Source organism: Vombatus ursinus, unplaced genomic scaffold, assembly GCF_900497805.2.
Source record: "Vombatus ursinus unplaced genomic scaffold, bare-nosed wombat genome assembly UNPS02014807.1, whole genome shotgun sequence".
In the NCBI taxonomy this organism is placed as follows: domain Eukaryota; kingdom Metazoa; phylum Chordata; class Mammalia; order Diprotodontia; family Vombatidae; genus Vombatus; species Vombatus ursinus.
In genome coordinates this window covers 42,753,099-42,764,543 of record NW_020954585.1, presented here as the reverse complement: position 1 = coordinate 42,764,543, position 11,445 = coordinate 42,753,099, and the positions used below count along the sequence as shown (strand labels likewise).

Sequence of the window (11,445 nt, the reverse complement as noted above, 5' to 3'; positions counted from 1 at the left end):
GCGTGTGTGTGACTGGAAGCCAGAGGCCGGCCAGGCCCCAGAGAAGCCCGGGATGCGCAGCTCTCTGCGTTCATTGTAACCAGCAGTCCTCTCCTCCAGCACAAGCGCTGCGGTTCCTCGCCTCCCGCCCCCTGTTGGGGGTAGGGGGTGACTGGCCACCTCCTCCTCCCCTGCCGCCCAGCTCCGGAACTGGGCCTACCTTCCTCCCCCTCAATCCCCACCAATGGTTCGTTCTCGAACGGCCGTCACCCCTCCCCCTTCACCTCCCCTTCCTTTCTTTTCCTGCCTTTGCTTCTGACCGTACCATTTTTCTATACATAGGGGGAGCCCATAGGTTTTCTAATTAGAATGAAACAATATTACCTCTTCATGCCCAGTATAGACAAAATGTGCAGACAAAAAATTTTCTATAGTCTATAGTTTTCATCTCTTTGTGTAGATCTTCTCGCAAAATTCCGGAAGTTTGCGTTCGTCCCTATACATCACTACCCGCCCCCAGGTTCTAGACTTGGTACAGCTCGCCGCTGTGCGTAGGAGGAGGGGAGGAGTATATAAGTTTCAGCGCAGGGGGTGGGGCTTTTCAGTTCTCGAGGCGTCGGTGGTCGGCTGCTTTCTAGTTTCTGTTGCTCGGCAGCCGGTGTGCGCGTGCGCGGACATGGCCTCCAACGGTAAGAGCTCGTGGGGGAGGTGAGCGGATCGCCTCGCGCGAAGGTCGGGTTAGCATTCGGAGCGATCTGGAGCCCTATTTTTGGGGCCTGGAGTCGGAAGGGAAGGTAGTATGGTTGGATGGGTGGTGGCCGTGTCTGGGAGGAAGGGTCTCGTCCTCGCGCGGTCTAGGCGGGAATTAAGCGGAGGGCGGTAGGCGGGGAGAAGGGAGGCCGCTGCCGCCATTTTGTCCCGTGGTCCTGGCGCTTTAGTGTGTAGAGCTGAGTGGCAGAAGAGTTTTTTTTTTTTGGTGGTTTCACTTTTTTTGGGAGTGAAATCCCTGCCGGCCGAGGCCTTGGGTGCAAAAGGCAGCAGAGAGCAATAGCGTTCATTGCCTTGTCCCGCTACTAGCTTTTCGCTCCTTCCCGCTTTGTCGCAGTGCCGCATCCAGGCGACTCTGGTGCGCACGCGCGTTGATCCACGCCCTGCCCAGGAGCAGAGGCCTGGTCGGGGTGCGCGCGACCTCCCTCCCGGCAGCTTTTCAGCATCCTAGGTTCTTCTTGACTTTTCTGTGGCACCCCCAAACTCTGTTCGAGCCAGACTTCCTCCTGCCTTCTCGTCCGTTTTTTCTCATTCTTTCTCCACCTTCTGGTTAAGGCTTTACTCCCAAGGGTATGCAGCCACGCAGTCGGCGGAGGAGAGGTTGGTAAAGCACACAGCTCCTCGTATCCCGTTAACTAACGGCCCCAGGAAATAACTTGTTGCGTTGGGATTCCGACCAATCTTTTTCTTGCTCGAACTCCTTTCCTGAGGTTCTCAACACAGTATTCTCTCCTTTCTAGCACTATGAAGGAAGGGTTGTGATTCGTTTTATCTCCTTGATGAAAGAGTTCTTTTTTTGTTCTGAAAGAACGGATTTCTTGTTCTTTGCTTAAGCTTTCCTTTAGTAACCAGGGTGGTAATGCTGCTTCAGAAGTGTATGGGCTTTTAGCCTCCCTGGACGTTGTAATTTGAGCCTCACTGCAGCCCTGTCAAAAGTAGGGCAGGTAATTGTTTTTACAAATGATTAAGAGATTCAGGCAAATAAAATTGCTTACCCCAAGGTCTGAGAAAGTGGCAGAACCAAGATCAAAAAACCAAAAAACAAAGGCTGCCCGATTTCTACTTTTAGTAGAAAGCTCGGGTTGCTAGCATTTCTTACTGAAAGTGGAGGAAGATAACTATCTACTCTTTTGGTTGTGTGGTTTTAATGTCATTCTCTAATAGAGCCTCAATCCCTTGAACTTAAAAGGTGAGATTGTAGGGAGAATGTTTATCTGAGGAGTTCAGTATAATGAGACTTATGGAATATTTCTCTGTTCCATTTCCTGTGGAGTTCTTTTTGGAGGAAGGAAGCCTAAAAAGCTGTTTCTCTTTTTCTTTGTGTTTTGCTAATGTTTCCTATTTTACTTTTGGTTTTAGTCAAGAAACATTGGAAATTCATTTTAAGAAATTTTTCATTGACTTTTGTTTTCACATCGCTTTCATTTCCAAATTCATCGTGCTTCATTTCCCTGTCCCAAACCATTCCTTGTAACAAAGTATAAAATGGGGCAAAAGACAAGTTGGCAAAAGTAATCATGGAACCCAGCTTGCTTCCCCCTCCTCCCCTTTCAAACAGTAATTATCCTTCCAAGGATAGCCACATCCACATAAACCTACAAAGAAAATCTGCTACATACTAATCTATGTTGGGAAGCATAACTTGGTATTGTTTCTTGATCTGTTTAACCTCATTCTGCATCAGTTCATATGAATCCTCTTGCTTCTCTGAATTTCTTATATTTATTTTGTATTCCATTTTTATGTATTTTCATACACACACACTTTGGGATGTTTCTATCTATGTGACTTTATAGACATTGGTTTATATGGTGTTTTTCATTAACTTGCTTGAACTATGTTTATCATTTTGGTTTTTTTCTTTCTCTAGTCTCTTACAATGAACATTTTTTTTTCCAGAAAATCCTCACTTTTATGAACTAGAAGATTTAGCTTTCGTCTTTTGTGACACTGCTTCCTCTTTCCTCCCCTCTTTTAAATTTTGCTTTGAGATTAAACTTTCTGAAGCACATAGATTTCTGTGTGGGGTGGATGTGTATAATAATGATTTGCTTTTTTTCCCCCCTTACAGAGTACACTCAGCAAGCCACACAAAGGTGAGTATGACAACAAGGGGAATACACTGGTAGCAGGATGTATATATCAAGTTTTCAGTTTTTTTGATAATCACGTTCTTTTTCTAGCTATGGGGCTTACCCTACCCAGCCTGGACAAGGCTATTCCCAACAGAGCAGTCAGCCCTATGGTCAACAAAGCTATGGTGGTTATGGCCAATCAGCTGATACCTCAGGCTATGGTCAGAGCAGCTATGGCTCCTCCTATGGACAAACCCAGAACAGTAAGTATTTTTATCATCTTATTCAGGCCATCTTTCTGAAAACTACATTTAGAATCAAGGTTTTAGATTTCAAAGGAATTCAATTTAACAGTTAACACTTCTGAAATCTCCAAATCCTTTTGTTGCCTGTTTTTTTTTTTATAAAGTCATATAAAGTGTTTTTTTATAGTCATGTTATAAAGTTTTTAAAATTTTGTCTCAATCCCTCCTTCAACCTCAAAATTTAATATGCCAGGACTTGCCTTTACTTTTTAAATGTACTACCCTTGGTTTTTTTTAATACCTCTCCCTCTTCCCCATTATAAAAAAAAAATGAAAGTTGAAAACATAAATAAGAGATTTTTTAGGTCCCTATCTACCCAAGTGGATAGTGATTAATTTCCTTTAATTTTGCTTTGATACTCTTGCAGGGAAGTGGTTCTATTTTCAAGGAACTTTTCACTTAGGCAGTACTTAAATGAGATACAAAATGTAACTGACATTTTGGCAGGAGATATTTCTGTTGGGTGAGGAGCAGGAACTAGATTGAAATAAGAAGGAACTGAAGGGAATGGTAAAAAAGTAAGGACTAGGGATTATTTATATGAAGGCAGAATATGAGTGCATATATAATAGCTTTGGATTAACCTTAATGTTGAAAGGGGAATATAAAATCTTGGCTGCCAAAAAATTTTAGAGGAAACCTTTAGTAAACATTTCTCATGTTTTACTTGATCCACTTATTTTTTTTCTAGGCTCAGCATAGCTGTTGATTCTTGAATAACTTGCGTTTTTTTCTTTCAGCAGGCTATGGTACTCAGTCAGCACCCCAAGGATATGGTTCATCCAGTGGCTATGGCAGCAGTCAGGGTTCCCAACCTTCTTATGGTCAGCAATCATCCTATCCTAGCTACAGCCAACAGCCAGCCCCTAGCAGCACTTCAGGGAGGTGAGTTTGGAGAAAGCAGAACAAATTGAGGATTGCTTATTAAAGATAATACAAGTAGAGGATAGAAAAATGGAAATGGAAATAAGGAAGAGGTGATCTAGGGTTTAATTTATTTTCTCTCCTCTTCCTTAGCTATGGTAGCAGCTCCCAGAGCAGTAGTTACGGGCAGCCCCAGGGTGGGGGCTATGGTCAATCTGGCTATGGTGGACAACAAAGCTCCTATGGACAGCAACAAAGCTACAATCCCCCTCAAGGATATGGCCAGCAGAACCAGTATAACAGCAGCAGTGGGAGTGGCAGCAGTGGAGGAGGTGGTGGAGGTAAAACCCTCTCTCTTTATCTTAATGTCTTTTGCCTCTAGCCCTTTCCAACAACCTTTTCTAAGGATCTATGTACTATACCTCATAGTTCTGTTCTTGGTCCTAAAACTTAGAGAGTGGTTTTCTAGTTTTTGTCAGTTCACTAAGCTGAGTTCATCTTTTTTTTTTTAATCAATCAATTAATTTATTTTTTGTATTTTTTTTTCCCCTAAATTCATCTTTAACCTAAGGCTTTTGAATCTCTTATACCTAGAATCTGGATATCCTTTTCTTCCATAACAGGTAGCTATGGCCAAGATCAGCCATCTATGAGTGGTGGAAGTGGTGGCTATGGCAGCCAGGACCAGAGTGGAGGTGGTAGCAGCAGCAGCTATGGGGGTAGCCAGCAGGACCGAGGGGGAAGAGGACGGGGTGGAGGAGGCGGCAGCAGCAGCGGCAGTGGTGGCGGCGGCGGCGGCGGCTATAACCGTAGCAGTGGAGGCTATGAGCCCAGAGGTCGTGGAGGTGGCCGTGGAGGCAGAGGTGGCATGGGGTAGGTGTCTTGTGGGGAGCTTAGGGAATATTTCTAAACGGGTGGTAAGGGTTGCATGGATCTATCTCCCTTTTCTCAAACCTAGTCCCCAGGGATGCATGGGTTAGTTTTCAGGGATTTGGGGGGGTGTTTGGTTTGGGGGGAGTGATTATCTTCTCATCTACCCCATTCTGCTAGTTTGATTTTTGTAGGGGATGTAGGAGTAGGTACTTATGCTTTTCTTATCTTCCAATAACTCTACTGAACAAAAGGCGAGAAGAAACTTGTAGTTTAATCTCTAGGGGAAAAAATGGGTTAAAATGGTCTGAATTTTAGTTACTATGTATACTGTCATTGTAAAGGACTTGCCCAGCCCTTGGCAGAAACTTTAGAGAGGGATGGTATTTTCTTCCTCTGCCAGGAAATGAGGTGGGTGGGGACTCTGTTATACCCATCATCCCATATGGCCTTTCTTTTCTGAGAGTTGGTTGATAAGAATTTAGCTGTCCCCACAACTGACTGATCCCTTCCTGATCACTATGTGTATGACCTCGTAACTGGAATTAGCTTTGTTCACTGAGTTGCAGGCCTTAGAGCAAATGCTCTTGACACAGTGGTCTCCCATCTTATTCACCACTTTGCCCCTTCTCCCTTGGCTGCTTTCTTTCTTGTATATGATCAGTGTGTCAGGCTGGATTTCCCTTCTGCCCTTTCCCACATAGTTTCTTTAAAGCAAAACCTCAGACTTGACATTAAAAAACATCTGTCAAACCTGGTGATAACATGGTCCGAGTGACCCCACTGTCTCAATGTCTATACTTTGAAATGGGGAAAGGATTGTCAATGTGTTTTTGTCTTTAAAAACAAACAAAAACAAAAAAAAAAACCCAAAACTTTTTGAGTTGTACTTATATATACCAGGTAAGTATTTTTCATGGGTGGGTGGGGGCAATTTGAAAAAAAAAAAAAGCCAAACCTGTCCAAAAAATTCAGGAAATCTGTGTGTTTGATGCAAAACTTTAAAAAAAAAAAAAGCAACTGTTAATGTGACTGTTAACTTGCTCTGCATTTTATGTGCCACAGGTATGAAAGGTGACATTGCAAATACTCCGCTCTTCTCACAGTGTAGAAGGGGTGACCCCTGGGGGGAAAAGACCAAAAACAGCTCAGTAGTTAGGACAGGGCTTAGCTAAGAGTTTGTCTCGCTTTAAGGGGAAATCCGCCTTTGGTTTTGACTTTATGGATGGGGGTTGGGTTTGCTTGCTGCTTTCAAAGCAAAACCACAAAAATTACTTGTGTTCAGGGCTACCCCAGCCCGGTGTGAAGTGTCTTCTGGGTAAATTGGGGACAGGGTTTTTAAACCAACTTCTCGGTTTGTTGAAACCACTTACTACAAGAGGAAAAAAAAAACAACTGCCACATCGGAAGAACGACAAAGGAAACGGGTCATTTTTTTCCAGAGGAAATGGAGATGATCTATATATATATTTATATATAAAACATTAAAAAAAAAACCAACAAAAATACCAAAACCTTAAACTGTGTCTGAGAAACTGCACACAAGTGTGTGATATGCTCAAAGGTCAGATTGAGGGGTGGTCAGGAAGGAATGTATCTTAGTAGCCACTTGTTTCTTCTCCCAAAACAAACATCCGCATTGGGGAGAGTGTACAAAAAACAAAAACAAAAAAAAGCCCAAACACCCTGTTGTAGCCGTTGGAAGCTTCATGTCCTTTCTTCTAACTTGTCTTCTCCAGCGGAAGTGACCGTGGTGGCTTCAATAAATTTGGTGGTAAGTGAACAGAGTTTCCAAAATTCCCAACCCCCGGCAATGCTTTGTCTGATTGTTCATTTGCAGATGTCTTCGTGTTTTTTTAAGTGTCAAAAAGTTTGAAGTGTCCAGAATCACCTCCAGCAGGGTTGGGATATAGAGTGCCACCTATTGCCAGATTGTGTTACAACCTCTGGAGAGGGTGAAACAGTTGCCTGGTACCAAATTGGTCTGACTGGCTGATGTCTAATAGACGTGGAAGGAGGGTGGGTTATAAGAACACCCATTTAGGGACAACTTATGAGATCCTCTGGAGAGAATGTGATAACATGGTGCCAAACTGGCTTTAGGATCTTTTGACATGTGTTTCTGAGGTTAGGAAAGTAACAACCTAAATGTGTTAACTCCTTGGGGAGGGCTATGAAACACTGCCTGGCCTGGGTGGAACATAGCTGTGTATATTTTATTAGGTACTGTATGGTATTACCCAATTGTAAGATATGTAATCTAGCTTTCCCCAGATGGGACTAGCAGCTAGTTTGGGAAGGAAGGTGTGGACTACTTCAGGAAAACTGAGTGTATGTGTGGTTCATGGGAAATAACCAGGTCTTTAAAAAAAAAATGTGACTTCATGAAAAAGTGGAAATTTTATAAAGTCTCCCATTAAGCTGGAAACTTTCTGGTCTGGTTGACACATGGTTTCTTGAACTGTCACTCAACATTTAAAACCAAAGGCTCATGTGTTTATGAATTAGGTGTGCATTCAGTGTGTGTATATGATTTTTTCGTACATGGTGAATTCAGATAAATACTGGTCACAATGGTCTCTGGAAAGAAATAGAGGCTGTAAACATGGAAATCCAAGATTTTTCTGGTCTGTTCCTGGGACATGCTATTTTAAAAATACACACAAATATATGAATGTATGTGGCTTGGGAAAACTTACATGGTTTAAGAAAATGGTTTCTAAAAGCTGAAGCAATAGAAAATGGTTTCAAGAGGGCAAATATATTGGTTTAAAAGTTTTGGAGAGGTTGGATGTGCATCATGCTCTGGTGGTGAATGCCTTCGTCTCTCTGGGTTGAGAGAATGGGGCTAAGCTTATAGTAGTTGGTCTGGTAAATACAGTGGGGTTCCCTCCCCTCCTCCCCCCAAGCAGCCTGTGCTGAGATTTCCCAGCCTGTGCTGGGGAGGCAGTGTTTTCTAGAGTGTGGAGTTACCCCTGTGGGGCTCAGGTTACAGATCTTAAAAGGCAGGGAGGGGCTTGTCTCCTCCCCAGCCCTGCTCAGGGTTTTCTCCTCTGGGCACCAAACCCAGGACAGGGTTTGGGGTGAGGCCGTGAGCACATAACCTGGTTACGGTTTGCAAGAGTGTGTTTGGATTTGGTGTTTTTGTCTGACTTTTATATTTCCGTTCCTCTCTCCTGACTAATGGGTATCTTGTTTTTCTTTTTTTCTATGTCATTCAAGGGCCCAGGGACCAAGGATCACGACATGACTCTGGTGAGCCACAATCCACAAGAGGAGAGAGGGGGTAGAGATTAACAAAGTAGAGCAGAGGTCTTTAATGGTTTGGGTTTTCCATATTGGGAAGTATTTCTGGGAACAAAGTTGGTAACTAGAATGGTGGGGATAAGAAGCCCATTAAGGTTAGGGAGGGTAAAAGGGCCAGTGAAGGAAACTGTTGGTAACTCCGGCATAAGATAAGAAATGGAGTGTGAGTAGAGGAGAGGAGAGTTTATAGTATTCTGATATTAGAGCAAGATGATTGGGGGAGAATTAGTTTAAAACTACTTTAAATGAAATCAACTAATTTTCAGTTAAGCCTTTTCCTTCTGTACTTGAATATATCACAAATTACCTGAGGGTAGGAACCTCTTATGCATGTTGGATTGAATTGAATATTAAATGTTTAATTAATTTTTCTTTGTTTCTTTCCTCCTATTTCTTCCCTGCAATTTTTTTTGTGTGTATGTGTTTCCCTAGCAGAACAGGATAATTCTGATAATAATACCATCTTCGTCCAAGGCTTGGGTGAGAATGTTACCATTGAGTCTGTGGCAGATTACTTCAAGCAAATTGGCATTATTAAGGTACTAGAGGGAGCACAATGGAATGGAGAAAGACATGTGGGTATGAGGGAGAAAGCTGAGTTTTGGGGATCAGTTTGTGGATCCTGGGAGAATATTAACTTATGTGTTTACTGTCTTAGACTAATAAGAAGACAGGGCAGCCTATGATCAACTTGTATACAGACAGAGAGACAGGAAAGCTGAAAGGAGAGGCTACAGTATCATTTGATGATCCGCCTTCTGCCAAGGCAGCCATTGATTGGTTCGATGGTAAGTGGGGAAAGGATATTATAATGTGGGAAAAGGATATAATAAGGAAAGGATTGACTAATATCTCCTCCCTAAATATGTTTAATCGTTAAGAAGTTCATTATTTTTTATTATCAAATCCAATAGACTATAGGTACTTTTCTTATTTTATTTATTGTCTTCTTGACTTGACTATATTATCTTAAAGGATAAAAATCATAACTTCCTTATAGCTCCCCTATAGTTTGACTTCTGGGTACATAGAAATCCTTACTTTTATGAATAAATGTATTGAAAATGTGACCTATGCTTGAGATTCTTAAATTTTCCTTTTTCTCTTCCCTTAGGCAAAGAATTTTCTGGAAACCCCATTAAAGTCTCCTTTGCTACTCGAAGAGCAGACTTTAACCGAGGAGGTGGCAATGGCCGGGGTGGCCGTGGGCGTGGAGGTGAAGCTGATACTTAATACAGGGTGGATAGTTCATATGGGAGATTTGGTGTGGGGTCCAAGGCAGTTTTGATTCTGAAGTGGCTCTTGTCTCTTTTAGTAGAGAGATTGTTGATGGGTGTGGGTGCCGCACATAGTATAAAGTCAGAAGTTCTATGTGCCAGGCACTGTGCTTATGCTTAAGTGCTAACAAGGGGAAGGGCACAAGGATTATTTTGGGAAACAAATGCTGCAACCAAGAATTAAAGTGGGGAAGCTCTTAAAAAATAATAGATCATTGGTGGTAGAAGGCGTTCTTAAATTGGAGCAGTGCAAAACTGACTGTCCTCTCCTAAATTATTTGTAGGACCCATGGGCCGTGGAGGCTTTGGAGGTGGAGGCAGTGGAGGTGGCAGCCGAGGAGGATTCCCTAGTGGAGGGGGTGGTGGTGGAGGGCAGCAGAGAGCTGGAGATTGGAAGTGTCCTAATCCGTGAGTAAAACTCAATTCTTATTTGAGGATTCTCTCTCCTGAATCTCTCTTACTCTGAATAATGACTAAGTCTATCATTCTTGTTCTAATCTTTTAAAATAGTCTTTTATTTTACTTTTCTTGTTCTTTTCACTCCCTTGCTGGAGGGAACTCTGAATCCCTGTTTCTCTTTTAAAATTTGTATTCTAATCACCTAGCCCAAGGATTGGCACATAATAGTGAAGTGGTTTTTCATTCATTAAATTTTAATAACCATATTCTTAAACTCCCTTATGCTGGTTCAACCCTTTATACAGTCTGTCACTTTTGTCCTCAGCATATGTGAGAATATGAACTTTTCTTGGAGAAACGAGTGTAACCAGTGTAAAGCACCTAAACCTGATGGACCTGGAGGTGGCCCCGGAGGCTCTCACATGGGTAAGCCTTGTAGTAGGGAAAAGAAGATGAATTGGTTTGGGGGAAGGGGAAGGGGAAAGATAGGAGAATGGGAGGAATATTCTAAACCCATGTCCTCATTCACTTTCTATTTACAGGGGGTAATTTTGGAGATGATCGGAGAGGTGGCAGAGGTGGTTATGATCGTGGAGGGTACCGAGGCAGAGGCGGGGACCGTGGGGGATTCCGAGGGGGCCGGGGTGGAGGGGACAGAGGTGGCTTTGGACCTGGCAAGATGGACTCAAGGTGAGTGACTTAACTACTTGTTGAGTTATAAAGGGAGTTGTGATTATTGGGGTGTGACTGAAAGAAACAGTGGACATCAGTGTTGTCCTTAATGTAAGACAAGGCTAAAGAGTTGTTCACAGATGAGGCAAGCCAGATAAATCCCATCTGGGTCCATATCCTGGAGTGGGGAGGGTAAAGGTGGGTAGAGGGAAGGCTTACTCAACAGTAAGCACATAGTCCTGTTGGTACTGTGGGGAACATGGGAATGAAGGTGATAGTGATCCCTGCCCTTTCAATGATGGTCATTTTTGATTCTGATTCTTGCAGGGGTGAACACAGACAAGACAGACGGGAGAGGCCGTATTAGCCTGACTCAGGCATCTCTGGACCATCTTTCCTTCCACACCCTACTGTTGATCCCTTTATTTTGTAACCTTCCCACCCAGTTCCCTATCCTTGTTTTGTGTCGGACTTTGTAATTGTAACCATGCCCCCAGCTCCCATTAAATGCCATTGTTTTAGTTATCAAGTTATTGTTCCTCTCCTGGAAGAGAGGAGTAGGGACACTCCCTATCCATTTCTTCCCTATCTCTTAGCTACCCACCTGAGCTGGGTAAGTATCTGAGGTAGAAAATCATAGATACTGGACCATAGGTTCTAGACTGCCCTTTGGGAGGAAAATAGGGATTTGATTAGTAACAACTATAATTCCTCATCTCAGAAGCATTTGTTTAGACTCTGACATCTTTTTTTCTCCAGTTTCAGACCTCTAAACGTCTTTTTATAAGGTTCTAAATTAGTATTTTGTGTGCGTATCAGGTTAATAACATCAAGTTCTCAAATAGAGACACAATGAATTTTAGGCCATCTGGTCAGGACCAGGGTTTTTTTATAATAGAGATATATTTCTTTGCTCTTTATGACTTAAG

The 11,445-nt window shown here is 42.8% G+C and overlaps 1 protein-coding gene across 4 annotated transcripts; it reads left to right on the top strand.

Moving 5' to 3' along the window:
* The first annotated feature begins 589 nt into the window (after window positions 1–589).
* Window positions 590–11,045, top strand: FUS (FUS RNA binding protein). 4 transcript variants are annotated; one of them, XM_027874884.1, is made up of 15 exons: window positions 590–668; window positions 2,819–2,843; window positions 2,931–3,085; window positions 3,872–4,013; window positions 4,146–4,333; window positions 4,616–4,865; window positions 6,602–6,636; window positions 8,085–8,117; window positions 8,604–8,707; window positions 8,827–8,956; window positions 9,283–9,384; window positions 9,730–9,853; window positions 10,170–10,270; window positions 10,387–10,534; window positions 10,844–11,045. In XM_027874884.1, exons 1-15 carry the CDS (start codon window positions 656–658, stop codon window positions 10,881–10,883), a joined length of 1,590 nt encoding a protein of 529 aa, XP_027730685.1. In that variant the 5' UTR covers window positions 590–655; the 3' UTR covers window positions 10,884–11,045. The 4 variants fall into 4 exon arrangements, with proteins under 4 accessions (XP_027730685.1, XP_027730684.1, XP_027730683.1 ...); XM_027874883.1 differs by having other exon boundaries at window positions 8,601–8,707; XM_027874882.1 differs by having other exon boundaries at window positions 3,869–4,013.
* The last annotated feature ends 400 nt before the right edge of the window (window positions 11,046–11,445 follow it).